The 19392-nt window shown below is 40.6% G+C and overlaps 2 protein-coding genes across 4 annotated transcripts; both read left to right on the top strand.

Moving 5' to 3' along the window:
- The first annotated feature begins 1033 nt into the window (after window positions 1–1033).
- On the top strand, window positions 1034–10457 carry oclnb (occludin b). Its single transcript, XM_006797578.3, has 9 exons — window positions 1034–1130; window positions 1728–1792; window positions 2722–3391; window positions 4274–4438; window positions 5731–5846; window positions 7099–7203; window positions 7362–7533; window positions 9574–9615; window positions 9701–10457. Exons 2-9 carry the CDS (start codon window positions 1752–1754, stop codon window positions 9797–9799), a joined length of 1410 nt encoding a protein of 469 aa, XP_006797641.2. The 5' UTR covers window positions 1034–1130; window positions 1728–1751; the 3' UTR covers window positions 9800–10457.
- On the top strand, window positions 10456–17089 carry gtf2h2 (general transcription factor IIH, polypeptide 2). Of its 3 annotated transcripts, none has more exons than XM_006797576.3 (15): window positions 10456–10578; window positions 11263–11363; window positions 11449–11526; window positions 11621–11657; window positions 12105–12191; window positions 12276–12326; window positions 12913–12967; window positions 13167–13272; window positions 13352–13442; window positions 13550–13745; window positions 14512–14575; window positions 14666–14769; window positions 14873–14975; window positions 15054–15093; window positions 16484–17089. In XM_006797576.3, the coding sequence occupies exons 2-15, from the start codon at window positions 11308–11310 to the stop codon at window positions 16592–16594; spliced, it is 1179 nt and encodes a 392-aa protein (XP_006797639.1). In that variant the 5' UTR covers window positions 10456–10578; window positions 11263–11307; the 3' UTR covers window positions 16595–17089. The 3 variants fall into 3 exon arrangements, with proteins under 3 accessions (XP_006797639.1, XP_006797640.1, XP_035766541.1); XM_006797577.3 differs by lacking the exon at window positions 10456–10578 and adding an exon at window positions 10586–10785; XM_035910648.2 differs by lacking the exon at window positions 10456–10578 and adding an exon at window positions 10820–10949.
- Window positions 17090–19392: the final 2303 nt, after the last annotated feature.

The following is a 19392-nucleotide window of genomic DNA, read 5'->3' as shown; positions in this document are numbered from 1 at the left end:
GTGCCTTCCTTTAGTGCCAGGTTGTTGTTTTCTACTCACTGTTCATTTCATGGGAAAACCTTTAAAGCTGACCACTCTGTTCAAGGAACACAATATGACTCTTGGTGCCAAAAATCCTTATGCCAACTCCCATGCCCCTACCTGAAACGGTGCCCATTGAAAGATTGGTAATAAGTTCTGCTTCCAGGGGTTTTAATTTTGCAGATACTCTGATGAATAAACTAACAGCTATCCAAGAACAGCAGACGCAGCGACATTTTCCTGCAGCAGCTGTTCCTGAAAAACTCAGTATTGTCACTCACACCAAATTTAAAATGGACTTTGAACAAAGAGTTTTTCTGCATTCATGTGTTCAGTAGGAGTATTTGTATAAATGAAAATGAATACAAAGACAGCAGTGACACTGATAAATGGGTAAAGGAATAGAACATTTCCTCAGGGTGTGTCTGCTAGAAACTGTCCAAAAAGCAAAGAAACATGCGGGCTACTAGAAGTGGTCTACTGATGCAGGGATCAAGGTGGCTGCTGGACTCACGCACTCAGCAGAAGCTCTACCTGCAGGACAGGTTTGACAGGTTACTGTTTGTCCCACCAAGTTTCACAACAGTAGGAAGACGGGATGGGGACATCGGCTCAGATTTCAGGTACATCGAATTAGTGCACGAGCTGTATACATTTTAACAGAGATCAAGTCTGGCACGTCGGGATTCGCATTTCTTGATAGTAACCCTGCTTTTTGTCGAAATTGCGGGATAAATAGATGTTCAAAAGAGATTATGTTTGTTATTTTAAGTGGAGCAGATTGAGGGTTCATTTGTTTATAATCTGGTTTTCTGTATGAATGATTAAAAGTATTAAGAGCAATCTGTGCGTGGACTGGAAATAAAGCTCAACCAGTTCCTGGAAGAGTACACGCATCTTCTGCCTGTTTCCAGAAGATGCAGGCACTGAGGACAGGTTAGTCCTGTTTCAAGGAGGAGGCGACCACGTGACGAGCACACGCCTATATGCGCGTCTCGTTGCTACCTGAGTGCGCGCTGTGGATGGAGGCGGTCGCGAGCACAGTGTTTGCGTTCGTATTTGAGTGAGTGTGTATTGTGTTCATCAGCAGGACGCCGATCATCACACAGGTAGGTCCCCCTTAAAGGTGTAACTAGAGTTTACGGACAGGTTGAAGTAGAAGAGATGAGCATTGATGTTAAAGTCAGTTTACAGGTGATGGAATGGATCAGTGTTATCTGCTCAGACAGCTGCTTTTAATCTGAAATGGCCACCATATTAACAGGTTTCCTCATAAACACAGGCGCTGTTTTCCATCATAGTGCTTTCCATAGCCAGACATTGGTCCCCTGATACGTCACTAGTTTGTTAGATTTTCGCATTCATCGTTTGAGATTGCCATAAAATATATCATTTTTAACAAAGCGTCAGAGTAAGGCACTTCATGAATATTAGTGCCAATCATTTCTAATCATTCCTAGCCCCACATTTCAGAAAATCAAACGCAATTTGAAGTGTTGACTTTTGAAAAGTATGTATCACATAATTGATTCAGTTGCCTTAGACAAGAAAAACAAAGAAATCATGTGAGCTAGGAAATCTGCACAAACACACTTGTAACAAAAGGCTGAGAGCTGGTATGTGCCTCTGCAGGAAAACTAGTCTGACACATGACATTATACAAAAGCTTTTGAATGCTCATTGCTTCTTGTGTGTTGTCCTACTAGAGTGAGTGGAAGTTGACCTTAAGTATGCCGAGCAACAAACACAGCAACCACAGTGGCAAAAAACGGTAAGCTGAATTCCCTTTATCATTCACTACGCACAGACACCTGCTTCATCTAGTCATTTATGGACTCAGCTGACTTAAGCTCAGTGTAGTATTTATGGTAAATAAACCTCTGGAAATGTAGACATGTTCGAAGAAAAGCCTCAGAATTCAATGATTTTAAATTAATGTAAGGTTTAAAGGATTTTCACATAACAAAAGTGACAAATTTCATCATTTTTGAGCAAGCGTTTGCTTGTTTTTAAATTGCCAGTAATACGTTTAAAAAAGCTTCAATATAGGCATCAGAAGACCGTAAAAGGTTATGTGATGAAATTCAGGCAATTGGTAATAATAGTTATGCCTTTCTAATCCCACACCATTTCTCATTGTCACCCGACTGTTGGCATAGTTTTCATAGTTGCCATTTTCCAGCGCTCCAGTATTCACAAGGCATTGCTGCAGTGGGCCGATTCACGTTTGATTAGATTTTTACATCAGATGCCAAACAGCATTAGTGTCACCTTTTGGGCTCAAACCATAGATCTTTGGCTTATTAGTGTATAAACAATTTGTTGTATTTAAAAAAACTTGAGTTCTACCAAGTTTTTTTGTTGTTGTTCTTGTTAACTATTTGACAAACACGTCCATCCCTAATAAACTTTTTTTTAAATCATCTTTAGCCTTTGGAAAATGTGTGATGGACATCAATGAGGCTTTGGCTTAGTTGGGTTTTAGATGACATGAGGATTTTCTTTTTCAAAGTGATAACCTGTTCATTTCAATGACGTGAAGTAGATCACACCATTATGAGAAGTTGCCCTTGTGATGAAAACATTGACAATATTAGACCTTATTCTTGGGGTAGCCTTGCTATTTTTATATCAGTACTTGGTGTTTGCTTTTCCATGTCTTGACAATGACCACAACTCATCTTCTCTCCTCTGTTCCAGTCACAGGCACAGTGAAGTCATGTCCAACCCAGCATTTTCCTATTATTCTGGAAATAAGGTGCTTCACTTCTATCGCTGGAATTCACCACCTGGTGTGATGAAGATAATGTGCATCATCATTATCATCATGTGTGTGGCTGTGTTTGCCTGTGTGGCCTCCACACTGGCCTGGGATTACGAAATGAGTCTCATGGGGGGCGGAACTGGTCTCGTACCAGGCTCATATGGCAGTGGATATGGAACCGGTTATGGGGGTGCGTATGGTGGCTCGTATGGTGGCTCATATGGTGGCGCATATGGTGGTTCCTATTCCGGCTATGGAGGAACACAAATGGATCCCAGATCTGGCAAAGGCTTTATCATTGCCATTTCTGCCATTACCTTCATAGCTGTGCTTATTATATTCATCATGGTTGTGTCAAGGCAAGGTACTGCCCGTTCATCAAAGTTCTACCTGGCATCAATCATTATCTGCGCCATCTTGGCATTCCTGATGATTATTGCCACTATTGTGTACCTGGTGGCGATAAATCCAACAGCACAGTCCACGGGGTCTATGTACTACAACCAGGTAGTACAGATGTGTGCCCAGTTCCAGAACCAGGTCCAGCCCCAGGGCCTCTTCTTAAACCAATACCTGTACCATTACTGCGTGGTGGAGCCCCAAGAGGTGAGACACTTTTTCTCTAATAATGTGTGGTTGGATCTTTGGCACAGGATGTGCGGTTGCTGTGTAGTTCCTTTCTCTGTGTATACTGAGAGTTTGTTTAGTTTCAGCCAGAGAGGCAGCAGTAAATTAAACTCACAGTTAATGGACACATGAAGATGAAATTACGACTTCAAAAGACTAGAAGAAAAATGCAATAGAACTGAGTGGTGTCAGGAAGAGAAAAGTCTGCAAATGTTCATTTTATTGGAAGTTTATGTGTTCGTCTATTTTAAAGTTATTAAAAGCAAAAGAAACAACAAAAACCTGAGAAATGTGTGTGCCCCTCTTTCAGTATTAAATCAGCTTGTTCTGGGTGCACTCAGGGACTGGTGCAATTGAGCTCCAAACTTTTCACATTTCCTAAATCGGGGAAAATACTGAACACCAGTGTTTGTTTGCCTTATTTTTGTTAAATTGACGTCATTAAATGTTACCTGTAAGAACTGCAAACATCACCATAACCCTGACAGAAACGGCGTCACTGACTGTCGCTTGTGGGCAGGCGATATCTCGAGCAGCAGAATACATTTTGGTGATCAGGAATTGGGTGTGTTTCTACACATTTTTGCACTAAAGCAGCAATCAGCTGAACTGAGCATGTGTGCCGTTGGAAACCAACTTGTACATGTAGTGATACTGGAAACCCAGTTTGTTCTACATGAATTTGGAATCATTGTTTCATGGCAGACTTGTACCTGCAAATGTCCTTTGGCCAACTCATTGTTTGGTGGCAGGTGTTATAAGATTGAGATTTTTAGGGAAATGTGAGAAACTTGCCTGTCATTTATATCCCTGATAATTGGTATTACTTCAGCTCCATGATCTTGGTTGTGCTTCTTGCAGGCCATCGCTGTGGTTATGGGCTTTTTGGTGTTTGTTGCCCTCATCATCCTGCTCGTGTTTGCGGTCAAGACTCGCCAACAGATCAGGCGCTGGGGCCCAGAACGCATTCTCTGGGAGGAAGTCAAGGTTGTCAATGTTGGTCACCACAACAGCGTCGGGGAGTGGGTGAGTCTGTGTGTGACTGTGTTGACATCAGCATCGCATTTACCTGTTTACTAAATAGCAAAAGCCTGTATCAGCTGCAGCGTAACTTTATTCCGTCAAATTAAGGTCGAAGTAAATATATCAGGTCAGCTCAACAAATTCCCCACTCAGTCTCCAACTCTCTGTGAATATTTTTGAATATTTTAAATACTGTAAACATGACACACATCTGCAGTGAAGAGCTACATCTCTAAGGTGTGTCAGATGGCTTTAAAATTTCCGCAACATTAAAGTCAGTTGCAGGGCGATAATGTGTTATCTGCTCTTATCCACTATTCAGAATGCTTGGTTTTGTGAAGTGATCTGTGTAATCTCTAAACGGACTGTTAAGAACATTAAAACAGTCTGGGACATCCTAACAGCACTGTAAATGGCAATAAAGATGCATAGGAGCATAATTCATGTAATTGGCTGCAGATTCTAACCACTACTACTACTTCAGAAATTACACAACTTGTTTGTTACAAAAGCTGAGAATTAGTGTGTGTGTGTGTGCGTGTGTGCGCGCGTGTGCGCGCGTGTGTGCGTGACAGGTGAGAGAGACACTGGGCAGAGGAGGTTTCACCTGTAGTTTCTGGGTGTGGTCTGTTTAGCCACTCTCAGTTTCAGCATGATGTGCTGTGGTGTCACTGTGATGTCATCTAAAGTGAAACAGCATGCTGTTATATTTTTATTCTTTTAAACATTAACTCATTAGATCTTTCACATGTTCAGACTAACTAATTTATTCCCTGTCTTCCGATGGTAGTGATAAAAATGGAAAATGTGTATCTAAGTATTATGTCCATAGCCATGTAGCTTTCATTTCAGCTGTGTACTTTCCAAGCAGCACCATTAGGCCTGAGATTTCATCAGGTGTGCTGGTTGAAAGGCACTGACTGAGACTTCTTGTTGACAATAGTGAAGGTATTTGTGGTATTCAGACATACAGGGACAAGTAGAGGAACCGGTTGGTCCCTGCGGATGCTTCTTGCTTCATATGGAGGAAACAGGTTTCCATGACCTCAAGTATGAGAGTAGTATCTCATTAGGTTATGATAAGGCACTCTCATTAACAATATGGGACGACACTCATTGATGTGAAAAATCTTTGACATAATCGTGGTATTTTCACCTTAAACCTAAACTCAAAATATTTGTAGAGCCATGTGGCTACCACTTTCACCCTTAAACTGCTCATCATTTTGAAAAGTCCCTTTAATTTCAATCTGGCATTGTAGAAACTCTGAGGCTGACTATGTTTGTTGCTTCAGGTGACCAACGTGTCTGGTGATCCAGAGGTGTTTGTTAATGACCATAACGATAAAGTTGGGGCCTCTAGAGACTATTTAGACCAGCTGGACTACAACAAGCCTCTATACCTACCAGGGTAAGCATGTTCTTCATTGTTATGAAAAGGTATCATTAAGCATTGGGGGTTTGGGTTTTTTTTTTGTTTTGTTTGTTTTTTTACAGATATAGTGATGCTAGCAGCTCTATTGGGTTTTTATTCTTGAATAATAAATTACTGAAATGACTGAACAGTGTATAATTTTAGTTAAAACATGATAGCGTCTTACCTTGGGTGTCTGACCTTTTGCACATGCAGCATTACTGTCAGTCTGTTTTTGTAAAATTCCAATGAAGTTTTGTAGGACTAAATGTTCTGGGGTGGGGTGCAGAGGCAGGGGGGGAGGGGGGGGGGGCTCACATGATCAGGACTGTGGCCGGATGGACTTAGTTACACAATTTCCCTCTGTAAACTACCAAAGGTCATCTAAAATAAAATGGCTTGGAGACTTCTGGGTGGGGCACCTGGAAGCTATCCCAGCTGGTGAGGAGGGGTAGACCCTGAACAGTCACCAGTCTATGATGGGGCTAACACAGTGAGACAGACAGCCATTCACTTTCACATTCATACCCACACCTACGGTCAATCTGTGTGTTCGGACTGTGGGACGAATTGAAAATGCCCCACACAGTACCCAAACAGACATGGGAGAACATAACTCCACACAGACCATGACACTTACAATCCACCACCAAAGCCTCTTTGATTATATTTTTAACGTCGCTAAATTCCCAAGAAAAGGGTTTTGTATTGTTGGTGCTGTAATGAAAAACACTCACTGAAACACAGAGAATAAATAACATTTCAAATAGAAATGTACAATGAAGATACATTTATTTGTGAGTGTGGGTCAATAAGAAACTGTTCTTCATGGCTGTGTAAAAGTGCATCATTATCAACTTTGCGAAGATGAACATCTCAGCTGCTGCAGAAACTGTTTCCTGTGCTGTGTAGAGGGAACTCCAGCTGGTCAGACGGGGATACTTCTGTTCAAATCAGGTCAACAAACGATCAGTGTCCCTGTACCAAATTTGAAATGAGGTCTGGTGCAAAGAGAAGAGGTGCACATAACTCTGTAGTAGCACTCGATCACAGTGATCCATCTCTGATGGGTCAGCTCATCCTTAAGTATTGAAGTTTAAGGTGCTGAAGGATAATGGGGAACCATATTAACCATATTTGAGACCAGTTGGTTCTGTAAGTATACTACAAGGGTTCAAGTGTGTTTGTTTTAATGGCATACTTATAAGGCTTTTGCAAAAATTGATGAATCAGTAAATCCTGTTTGCAGAGACTCTGACATCAGCAGCTATGTGGGAGGCCTGCAGCCCAGGCTGAGGGACTACGACACTGGTGTGGAATCTGGGGATGACCTAGAGGAAGAAGATTTCAGTGTGTGAGTGCATGTGATCCCATTGCCAGTTATTAGCTGATTGCAATTAATCTGCTATTTCTAGATCAAAGCTGGTAATAAAGAACTTTGTCTTTGACCTTGACTGATTCGTATCTCTTTTGTTTTACTGGTTATGTACTGAATTGTCTTCTTGCGTATAGTTTGTTTCCCCCCATTTTGGATGAGCAAGAGCGTCTGGCCTACAAACAGGAGTTTGATAGGGATCACCAAGAATACAAGAACCTACAGGCTGAGCTGGATGGCATAAACCAGGACCTGGCCGACCTGGACCGAGAACTGGACCGACATTCTGATGGCAGTCCAGAGTTCATGGTAAGGACGGCAGTATCTGTCTGGTTCTTTGAAGGGAAGGTGGCTGGTCCACCCTTACTTTACTCAAGGGGCGATCGTGGCTCAAGAGTTGGCAATTAGTCTTGTAATCGGAAGGTTGCCGGTTTACACACACACACACACACACACACACACACACACACACACACACACACCCCGTACCCTAGGTTTTTAAACCTAACCAACACAAGGCATTTCAAGTAACTGAAATAAAAATTAAAACTGCACTTTTTAAAAAGTATTCTCCATATTACCATATTATAATAATTTTAAAAAACTAAATCTAAAACAGAAACCAATGAAAACTACACAAACAATTTTCAGACAATAACAGCGACCTAATGAGTATCTAACAAAAACCAAACACTCAAAATGAGTTAACAATGACTGTGATTTATATTTCAGTTCAGATAAAATATTTACAGTGGGTTATTTATTTTAAACATCCACGTAGATACTGAAAATGACATAGCATTTAAACTGTAATTAGGGCCAACTGGCTTCACTCAAAATGTAAACGAGCCCACCCACCACTTTAAGCACACTCTGGATCTTCTTCTTACATATGACATATAACATTCTTCCCAGAAAAACCTGTTTTTTTTTCTGTTCATTTCTTTATAATATTTAAATTTACAATATTACACAGTAGATGTCTTTCTGAAAGTGCTGTAACTTAGTGTAAGGATATAATTCCTCCACTGTTATCTTCTTCAATGATATGTGCCAGCACAATGCAGAGGAGCTACCTGAACTCTACTCCCACAGAGGTTGATTATCTTGTTAATAGTGTTACATTCTAACTGCGTATGACTCTGGATACTGTAGCTCCTCTGGAAAAAAAGCCTCAAATCAGAAGTGGTGACTCCTTTTAATGACTCACACATGTCCACCTTAAAGCAGATAACCCATAAGTTACAGAGGAAATGGCATGTCACTTATTTAGAAGATCTTCATTTAGCTTGGAAAAAGAGTTTGCTGCTCTATTTAACAAAAAACAAAACAAAAACAACCCTGTAAAGCTAGAATATCTTACTATTAATCTCAGATTAAAGAAAATAACAACCCTATTTTAGGCAGGCTGACAAAAAGTCAGATCTCTGTTGAACTGACTAGTTCTTTAACCTTAACTAGTAATGACTTCATGAATTTTTTTCACAAATAAAGTTTTAACCAAAAAAATAAAAAAAAATATTCACATATTCTGGAATATGTGCCACAGGCATAAAATTCAGTACTGGAATTGATCCTTCTGAGTTAACTTCAGTCCTTACTTTCTGAACCAGCAAAATGGGGGGGTTGTTTTGTTTTAGACTCCATTCCTTAAGACTGTTCAAAAAAGTCTTGCCATCAATTAATCCTACAATTTTAAATCTGATGAAATTTACATTGTATTCAATTTCATTGTGAATGTACAAGTTGCAGTGCAAGGCAACAATTTAACTTCTAACTGTCAACAGTTTAACAGCAGATGCAAGGTGGCTGATTTTATAGGAAACTTTATAAGACTGATATGTTGGGGCGACCGTGGCTCAGGGGAATTGGGAAGCTCATCTACTGGAAGGTTGCCAGTTCGATGCCCCTGTTCTCTCTGTCCTGGTCGTTGTGTCCTTGGGCAAGACACTTTACCCTACCGCCTACTGGTGTTGGCCAGAGGCGCCGATGGCGCGATATGGCAGCCTCGCTTCTGTCAGTCTGCCCCAGGGCAGCTGTGGCTAAAACTGTAGCTTGCACAGCTAAAACTGTAGCTTGCACATTCACACACTGGTGGCAGTGTGTGAATGTGAGAGTGAATGAATAGTGGAATTGTAAAGCGCTTTGGGTGCCTAGAAAAGCACTATAAAAATGCAATCCATTATGTGTTTGCTTATATTCAAATAATTCTACTCAAAATCAAATAATAAAGCCAGTAATAAAGTGTTAGAAATGGTTTGAAAACTTTAGCATAAAAGAAAGTTCTGTGTGAGAATTCGGGATAATGCTTACTTCTTTAGTCAACTAATATATGTAATCTGATCTCAGGATGCCTTGAGTGACTATAACAGGCTGAAGGACTTCAAGAAGGTAAGGTTATTATTCACATTCTCAGCAGTGAAATTTGTGTGTAAAGAATTCAAACAACAATACCTTTCTTATGTATTGTCCACAGTCATCAGAGTACCAGATTAAGAAGAAGAGGTGTAAATATCTCAGATCCAAACTGTCGCACATCAAGAGAAAGATCAGTGAATATGACCGTCGACCCTGAACCTTCAACCCAAGACCCTGTCTATGAACTGAACTCTCCAGTTTATGATGAACTCGTGTATGATTATTATAGTGATGCTCTTGCCTATGAAATGCATTTTTATAAGCCAATCAAGTTTTTCTACAACAAAAGGATAAATAAAATGTGGATTTTTTTTTCTTTTCTTTTTTTTTTTTTTACCTCTCAGTTCCACAAGTAACATTTTGAAAAACAAGTAAGGTTTATAGACTTTATTGTTTTTCTCTTGTGATCCGAAATGTTTTGCATAAGTGTGGGCACAGTTAAGATGAGACCTATAATTTTTTTCGGTATCGGAGTAGCTGTGCATGTGCTCTTGTAAATGTTTATTTTTATTCTTTCGATTGTTCTGAAGTAAACTTTTCTATACTTTATTACCTTGGCATGATGGATATAAAGGAAAACTCTGTTTAGTATGGGCGCAGAGCTTATGTTATTAGCACATAGCATAAATGTTCATGGATCTGGGCGCTAATAACTTCTAACAATTGCCATGTACTGCATTAAACTACCATTAAGCATTGTCATTTTTTTTGTTTTCCCACTGATTTTTGCACTCTCCCTGATATGTACAGTATGATGTAAAATCACAAAGCTATTTGTTTGTATATGACACTGTGTAAACTTTCATTAAAATGCCGCGGCCATCATGCTACGATAATAATAAATAGTATGTCCCCGGATCCTTTCTCTTCTTTGCCCGTTTCCATCCGGAGGAAAAGTCTTGTTGCACAGCTTGCGTTACAGTACAGTCAGAGTTGGTGAGTGTTTATATTTATTGTTTAGTTAGTATAGTAAGTTATAAGGTGTTTAAAATCATAGTCCTGTGTAACTGCATGATATGAGTCCCGCATCATGCTTGTTGTTTGAACTGCATGAGAATCACTGATTTATCAGGACTTTTAGCTAGCTAGCTAGCAGGCGGAATAGAGTCGGCGAGCTGGAGTAATTCGTTGGTGGTGGAAAGTGTAAGTTCATTTCAAAACCCGACTTCATCTGTCGCTTCTCTCACTGTAAGGTCAGCGAACCCAGTGTCAGCCTCACGCTGTCCTGGAAGAACATGGAGGGCTATGAGCTGTGGCTCAGCGGACTGCACTTACAACATTGTTAGTTTGACTCTACTTACAGGCAGGTCTGTGGCGCTGATAACGACCCGTACGTAAAGGTGCTGTTTGGTCTGATGATGGGGTTTTTGACATGGCCGCCTCGCTTCAGTTTGTGTTTTTATTAACCTGTTTTTATTTACCGCCAACTTCCTAGAAGGTAGCTAGTCACCGAGGTAATCTACAGTAATCGATAACTGCCACTGTGCTTCTAAGCAAGGCACATGGGTTAAATGCAGAATGAGCAATAACCGAGATGTGGCCATACGTCCTATCCTTAATGCAGCGTGTCATGAGTTATTGTGAGTCTGTAGTACCGAATGTGTGTACTTGGTTTGGCAGTGATTTGGCTGGGAGCGTCTGTTGAATTTCTGGCCGCCAAACACAATGGATGAAGAACCAGAGAGAGCCAAGCGCTGGGAAGGGGGCTATGAGAGGACATGGTGAGACTGATCAGCCATGTGCATCTGCAGCTTGAGCTGTGTGTCGTCATACCCTGGATTATTGTGGAATATGTTTCATCCTCAGGGAGGTGCTGAAGGAGGACGAGTCAGGCTCACTCAAAGCCACAGTGGAAGAGATTCTGTACCAGTCCAAACGGAAAAGGTGTGCGTGTTTGTGTCTGTCTGTCTATCCATCCCATGATGAAAATGCTTGTGTCTTCTCCTGCTCCTCATCTCATGCTTTCTTTGCTGCACAGGGTGATAGAGAGCCATGGGCAAGTGAGGCTTGGAATGGTGAGTTGTGCAGAGCCTTGTGTTTCCCACATGCGTAAGACTTTTTGTGGTTTGTTATTGAAGTGGAGTGCTGTTTTAGTACTCTGAAATAAAGCATATAAAATTTACACACAGTTAACTAATTATTCTAAATATGTGAGTAGTTGTGTGTATATCTGTATAATATCATGTGTTTGTAGAATGCTGCTGGATCTTTACTATTCAGTTTAAAACCTTGAAGTGACTGTTGATGTGATTTGGTGCTCTATAAATAAACCTGAAATGAATGAGAAGTTTCCTGTCGTAGCACAAAGCCAAGGTCTCTGAGCTCTCATGTCAATATAGGATCTGCTGCACATTCTATATTTGTAGCCCAACATACCTGCTGGTTAATATTGTGCATAACATCTATTTTTTGAAAAATTTGAAAAAGAAGGTTAAGCTGTTAAAGGTTGTTTTGTACTTCAGATGCGTCACGTGTATGTGGTGATTGACTGTTCGCGTAGTATGGAAGACCAGGACTTAAAACCAAACCGCCTCACCTCTACTCTCAAGGTAAAGCAGAGCTGTCTCCCTGGACACCAGCAGCTACACGGTGTGATTGTCTGCTAACTATCTCATCTCTTCTTTCCTCCTCAGCTCATGGAAGTATTTGTTGATGAATATTTTGACCAAAATCCCATCAGCCAGGTATGCCATAAGTCATATTAAGTCATATTCTGCCCCTTGTCACTGTATACAAACACACCCTGGTTTCATACTTTTACTCAGATGCCCAATCCAGTTAGTTTCCCTTTGACTCTTAGCTCCTCCTAAACTACTGAATTCCTCATGCTTCCTCTAAGGCTGGGCTGCTCAGCTTATACGCCTGCTGATGTGTGACAGACAAAAAAAAGTTTGATTTGCCAGCCTGGAGCACAGACTTCATGCTACTACAAAGCAACGCCTGATAATTTTATAAAAATGCACAAAGAAAATTGGGTGTCTTAGATTAGTGAGGGTGACAGACCCTGGTGGAAATGGCCCAACATGCAGTTCTAATGGAGAGACGTCCTGTCCGTGAAGGTCGACCGGGTTGTAAACATGCTTTCTAATCTGTATATGTCGGGTTTTGCTTTCGAAGCCAGCCTTACGGGTCCACTGGAGGTGCCAGAGTTTCAGCATTGGCCCCAGGTTGCTGCTGGGTTACACTCGGCTGTGTGTGGATGTTCAGCAAACTTCCAGAGACTAATCAGTGACTGCTAGTAAGTGAGTTGTGCTGTGTTTTGTTTTGTAGGTTGGTATTATCACCACAAAGAACAAAAGGGCTGAGAAGCTGACTGATCTGGCAGGTATCTGTGATTTGGTCTCTTTGAACCAATGTTTTTTGATTTGCCACTAAACCTTTTTCTTTTTTTCTTTTTTTTTAAATTAGCGTCAGTGTGCCAGTGTTAGTTTTTTGTTTTGTTTTTTGTTTTTTTAAACCTCACGTCATCTGTTCTGTAATGCAAATGTACTGTGTGGGTGTGTGTTGTTTCACGGCATCACCAGGGAATCCAAAGAAGCACATCACTGCTCTGAAAAAAGCTGTGGACACTGTTTGCGTAGGAGAGCCGTCCCTCTACAATTCCCTCAACCTGGCCATACAAACCCTCAAGTAGGTTTAGCAGAGTCATTGTTTTTGATTAGCTTCTGTAGTGAGACGTCATTGAGCTGCTGTTTGCCTCTGTGTGAAGGCACATGCCTGGACATACGAGCCGGGAGATCCTGATCATCCTCAGTAGTCTCACTACATGTGACCCAGCCAACATCTATGAGCTGATCAAGGTGAAGCCACTCTGTTTTTTGTGCTGAGAGTCATCAGTCCATTTATTATCTTAAAGACAAGTTAGCTCAGGTCCAGAGACAGCTCTGTGCTCCATCTCCTCTGTCAGACCCTGAAGTCCCTGAAGGTGCGGGTGTCTGTCATCGGTCTGTCAGCAGAGGTCCGGGTATGTACAGTGTTGACGAGAGAGACAGGCGGCTCGTACCACGTGATCTTGGATGAGAGTCACTTCAAAGAGCTGCTGATGCTTCACATCAAACCACCTCCTGCCAGCTCCTCCTCTGAATGCTCTTTAATCCGCATGGGTGAGTATGCTGACGCCGTCTCCATCTCTTGGTATTCAGTCAGCTCCTCTCCCGTCACTTACCTACAGCTGCAGCAAAAGCCTTTGGAATTAGTAGGATTTCCTTGTGGATCAAAGTTATTAATAAAAACAATGGAACTAAACCAGTGACACTGGTGAACCCCAAGTAATCACTGGAAGTGTCACGTTCACCTTCTCATATACTTAAGCTCTTTATATACGTTGCGTCCAATACTGAGGCCACAAGTAAAAGTAACGCACTTGTCCAACTGTCCAGGGTACAGTGTGGGTACATGCTGTCAGCAGGTCTAAACACAGAAGCTTTGTTCTGTTAAGCTTCAGTGCTTGCTGCTGCTCTGGTGATTCTTAAGTAGTGTTCTGCTTTGTTTTATTCCCTCACTGCATCAGCAAATCTGACTCACTTTCAGCTGCTAGACTTTGGAGATGTTTTCCTTCAAAATAAAGCAGTGGTTATTTCTGTGTCATCTGTAAACTGTTGATCTTATTATGTGCTGATGAACCTTTAGGTCTTTAGAATTGTGTTTGTATGCTTTTGTGGCTTTGTGTGTCTGTATAATGCTTCTTCTAAGCTCTTGTGAAAGTTGCTGTTCATGGTTAGATTAGTGTTGAAATCCTTCAGAGTTTCTGATAGCTATTTCTTGTGGTGACATTTTGAAATGATTCCTTTGAAACAGAACCAAGATTTGGAGAAAAAAAGTAAGTCATTCTCACTGAATCCACTTGATGTGAACCTTGTGTTTGCTCAGGTTTTCCTCAGCATACCATTGCCTCTGTGACTGACCAGGATGCCAAGCCGTCGTTCAGCATGTCGTGAGTAGAAAGCAGTGCAATTAACCACATGGCTAAGACTGCAGGTTAAAATCAATATTTGTTTTGACGCTCGTCTTTGTGTTTGTCCAGTCATCTGGACAGCAGCAGTGGTCCAGGTCTGTCTCTGGGAGGATATTTCTGTCCACAGTGCCACGCCACTTACACTGAGCTTCCCGTGGAGTGTAAAGTGTGTGGTATGTGTTGCGTATGTGTAACTGTTCAGTTAAAGGATTAGATGGAAAAAAAATATTTTTGTTGTTGTGTGTTGACTGGCCTATGTGCTGTTTTATCTCCAAGGTTTGACTCTGGTGTCGGCCCCCCATCTCGCCAGATCCTTTCACCACCTCTTCCCCCTCCAAGCTTTTGTAGAGAGTCCAGTGGAGAACCTCCAAGGAGACAGGTAGCTGTGATCTACTCTCACATTGAGATGCAGATGGTGTTTCACTGAATGTCTTATACTGTTGTGGTTTGGTTTCAGGTTCTGTCAGGCATGTCAAGCAGAGCTGAAGGATAAAAGTGTAAGTGGCTGAATATCTGTGCAGCACAGCACAGTGTTATTCTTGTTGTGAAATGAACTTCCAGTTTTACTCATAAAAACCAGTTTGCCTGTCACAGTCAACTGCCCTCAGTCTTTGCTGTGTAAATAGAGTCATTTGTCGAGGTTTACAAGTGATTTCTGGTCACGGGTATGCGAATAACACGACACACTTTAATATTGGCTTTAATTCACAAAATGTTTCAGAAACGTAACATCCAGCTTTTGTTTGGCCTGCTCTGAAGATCAGCATCTCTGCCGAAGACTGGGGGAAATGTGGTCTGTGACAAGCCAGTATAGTTACCTGTTCTTTTAAATTTGCCACGACGTTCAACAGTTTTATATATTAACACACCTACAATCTCATACAGCAGGCATCTGCATATGAATCTGCAGAATCTGCAAGATTTTTGCTTTTTCCTTATACAGTGGATAGCCATCATCTCACTCTTGCTGAAATTTGTCTGCATCCCAAACCATGACCACTCTACATGTCCTCCTAAGAACCAGGAGGACATGTAGAGTGTTTTTGGTCTGTATCTTTTGACTTATTTGAGCTACCCTACTAAGTCCTGATGTGCTAAATAGAGGATATGCTGGGCTTTCCATAGATATCTCATGTGTTTGGGTGGAATCTTTTCACTCCAAAGAGCAAGGAAATCACACAACAAGTTCAACAGGAAGATTCCTTTTTCCTCGGTTCGCAGGAGGATATAAGCCCAATTCCATAAAGCTGGGATGCTGTCAGATTTAAAAAAAAAAAAAAAAAGATTGCAACAATCACAAACACACATTTCATTCAGAAAAACACCAGATGTTTAAACAGAGGCAAATTGTTTCACAAAAGGTATTTGCTAATAAGGCGAGAGACAGACTTTCTCAGGAGAGAAGATGGATAGTTTCACCAACCTGCACAAAACTGCATCTATGAAAATTTGAACAATTTTAATGTTCCTCATTGTGAAATTGTCAAAACTGTGACTTGTGCCATCATCTTCAGTTCATAATAATAATAATTATATAAGTGTCTCCATGCTGCCCCTTTTATTATCAATATTATTGTTGTTATTATATGTATATTATTTAGGGTTTTTTTAAAGATTAAATAATTATTTAAAGTATATGTAAATATAAATTTATACCCATCTGAGAACGAATGCAGATAGGATAAGTCAGACTTAAGCAGCACACATTTCCACCCACATGTGCTGGCTGGCAGAGCTTAAGTTTTGGTGAAATCAGGGGCCTGCCTTCAGTTGCTGTGACACTTTGTGCCCTGCTGGATTCATTTAGATTTTTTCTTGTGAAAACTGTATAATGTCTTTATCTGCCTTTTATTTATTTGCTCTGTCTGCATGCCTGTGACATTCCAGATGTTCAGCTGTCCATCGTGTCACAGTGTGTTCTGTGTGGAGTGTGATCTCTTCATCCACGAGTCTCTGCACTGCTGTCCCTGCTGTATTTACTGTCAGACTGTTCCTTGAATCTGTACACAAGCTTTATTCACATCTGATAGGATGAAAATGAGGTCACGTGATTTTTTTTCAACAAGGATGATTCTTATGGAGCTTCTCACTGAACACTTGAGATCTGACGACTGGGAGTATGAGATGCTTTTAGTCCATAATTTGAGATGGAGACTCCTGTAAATACAGCTGCTGAGCTGCTGCATTGTTTTCTGTCATCAGATTACCACATACATAAAGACAGACAAAGATTTCTGTCATCAAATATGTCAGAAATCTTTGGTAAGCATTTTAAGAATATGTTTTTGTACTCTAGCTCTGGCTGTAGCATGATAGCTGAACACTTGTACTTCAAGCTAAATTTCAGCAGGTTTCGTTGAGTTTGGATTTTGGGGGTTCCACACACTCGTCAGTTGTAAGCTTTTTACATTTTACCCTCATACTTAGGACTGACTTTGACTCAATGTACTTTAAGGCGGCAGCTTTTTGACAAAATAAAAAAATGCAAATGTTTTCAGCAGAATTGTGTTATTTCACAAAGAAGACAAGCCGTATAGCTCTCCGAAAGAAGAAGCAGTCATCTTTCATCTCTCATCAATATCTTTTCATGTTTATTATTTATTTATTATTATTCTCTGCAACTAACAGTATTCAGAAAATCTGAATTGAACTCTCAAACCTTCATCAACAGGCTCTTTTGGCATGGTCTTTGATCTATAAACATAACTTTTCTCCACAAAGATATTATATTTGGAACAACTGTAACATTCTATACAAGAATAAGTCACTATTCTTTGAAAACGAGTTTACTAATGGGATTCTTCTTGTAAGTCAAGTATTCAATAATGCAGGCTTATTATATAATTACTCAGAGTTCCTATCCAGTATACCCAAAGGAGTTTTGTATTGTTTTTGATGCCATACCATCTCAGCTATCCATGTTGTTTAGAAATACGACTGTCTCCCCACATCTGTTCATGTCTTGCCCTGTTCTGAGTCTCCTTTAGGTCAGATTTGTTTCTCCTCTTGTAAAGGTGTGAATGCCAAGATTGGGTCTCTTTTTCAAGAGTCACTTATCTCTGTTCCTCCATCCATTTCATTCTGGACTCATTTTGTCAGGACACTGACTGGAAAAAGGTTTGGTCTTTGTAACAAAAAATCCTCCATACTAACAAAATGAGATTTAATTTAAGCTAATTCATAGATTTTACCCTGTTTACCCTTTTGTAAGATTGTCCCAGAGACCTGCTCGCATTTACTTTTGGCTGTGTACCTTTACTCAGATTTTATGGAGAGATATCACTAGTTGCATCTCTTACAGCATCTTATCAAAATTAGTACCATGTTTTTATTGTAATCAAAACACATTTTTATTTGGTTATACTGACTCTAGTGAGCTTTTTGCCTCATGAATCTGATTTTACTCCTCCCCAAATACCGCATCCATAAATTCAATTCAATTTCAATTCAGTTTTTATTGACAGACTTTATTTCCATAGTTAAAACAAAAGAAACAAGACAAAACACAACATAACATAAACATTAATAAAAAAATATATATTTTCAAAAATATAAAACCACAATGTACATAAAATACACAATTATTTAGAAAAAAAATCTATAAATACACAAACCAGTGCTTCCTTAGACTGGATGAGGAAGGATGGCTCACTGTCGGATCTGTGCTAAAATTATACTGTTTCTAGAGCCGTCCAGTCGTTCTCTAAAAGTGAACATTAAATTCCTTAAAAGTCCAAATACCCACAGCTACAAACATCTGACTGGCACTAGACCCTCTAGGTATCCTAAGAAGGATTCTCATTGCATCATTATATGCAACATGCAGCTTCTGCATGCTACATTGTTTGTAAGATGACCACAAGCGGGCAGTATATGGCGGTGCGCTTTAAACCCTCTTTAACTGGAAGTGAAGAAAAGCTGAATTTGCGTACAATAGTATTTGCCTGCACATAGAGTTTACATCGTTGTCACTATATTTCATCATCATCATTTATTTGATCAGTAAGGGGGTAAAGGGGGCAGGGCGGTTGCCCGGGGCGGCATCACGGGCATCGGCAAAAAATTAAAATAAAATGCTCGTACTCATGCTGCCCTGACATCAGCCAGCGCATATTGGGAATGGTACAGGCACCGATCGGTTTTCTATCGCCCATTTGCTGGGAGTAAGGGCGCCCTCCGTTTGCTAAGTGCGCCTGCTGCTTGCTGCACAGGGAGGAGAGGGCGGGGCGGCGGGGGATTCTGTGACCGGCTGGAGCAGCATCTAATAACCAACTCGCAAAATAAAACAAAATAAAACAAACCAACCAACACGAAAACACCAGACATCATGATACAGACTTATAATCTGCACCAATGTTTTTTCGAAATTCTGTACACGAAAAGTGAGCGCGAGAGCCCTCGGTGCGCCTGCTCGGTGCTGAAATCAAAGTAAACTTTATTGTCATCTCCGCTACATACAGTCCAGTATATAGAGAGACGTGATGACGAGGCTCCAGTTACAGCAGTGCAAGTAAACAAACAATATATATAAGAAGAGTAAGAAAATAAATATACACTTTAGGACTCGGGGTAAAGGGATCAATAACAATTTAAAATTTATATTTTACAGTTTGATGATTTAAAGTCTCACACACAACCTGTCGAAAGGGGAGGGGGGGCTGCTTCCAGATAGAGCACATTTCATTTATAATGTTGTAAATCCAAGCCCAGCATGTATTCATGATTTGAATCCTGGGTTGTGTGAAATCTCAGAAATGCACCCTAGACAAAGTGAATCTGTGAACTAAGGTGTAGGT

This window comes from Neolamprologus brichardi, chromosome 12 (genome assembly GCF_056152115.1).
Source record: "Neolamprologus brichardi isolate AB-2024 chromosome 12, ASM5615211v1, whole genome shotgun sequence".
Taxonomy (NCBI): domain Eukaryota; kingdom Metazoa; phylum Chordata; class Actinopteri; order Cichliformes; family Cichlidae; genus Neolamprologus; species Neolamprologus brichardi.
The sequence above is the reverse complement of the archived record's forward strand: the minus strand, read 5'-3'. Positions and strand labels throughout refer to the sequence as shown.

Bases quoted from the DNA above. Each gene is read 5' to 3' on its own strand.
- gtf2h2 (XM_006797576.3), top strand. From the start codon at position 11,308: ATGGATGAAGAACCAGAGAGAGCCAAGCGCTGGGAAGGGGGCTATGAG. The intron at 13,273-13,351 runs GTAGGTTTAGCA...CTCTGTGTGAAG, and splicing joins CTGGCCATACAAACCCTCAA to GCACATGCCTGGACATACGA. The intron at 14,576-14,665 runs GTGAGTAGAAAG...GTGTTTGTCCAG, and splicing joins AAGCCGTCGTTCAGCATGTC to TCATCTGGACAGCAGCAGTG.
- oclnb (XM_006797578.3), top strand. From the start codon at position 1,752: ATGCCGAGCAACAAACACAGCAACCACAGTGGCAAAAAACG. The intron at 1,793-2,721 runs GTAAGCTGAATT...CCTCTGTTCCAG, and splicing joins AACCACAGTGGCAAAAAACG to TCACAGGCACAGTGAAGTCA. The intron at 4,439-5,730 runs GTGAGTCTGTGT...TTGTTGCTTCAG, and splicing joins ACAACAGCGTCGGGGAGTGG to GTGACCAACGTGTCTGGTGA.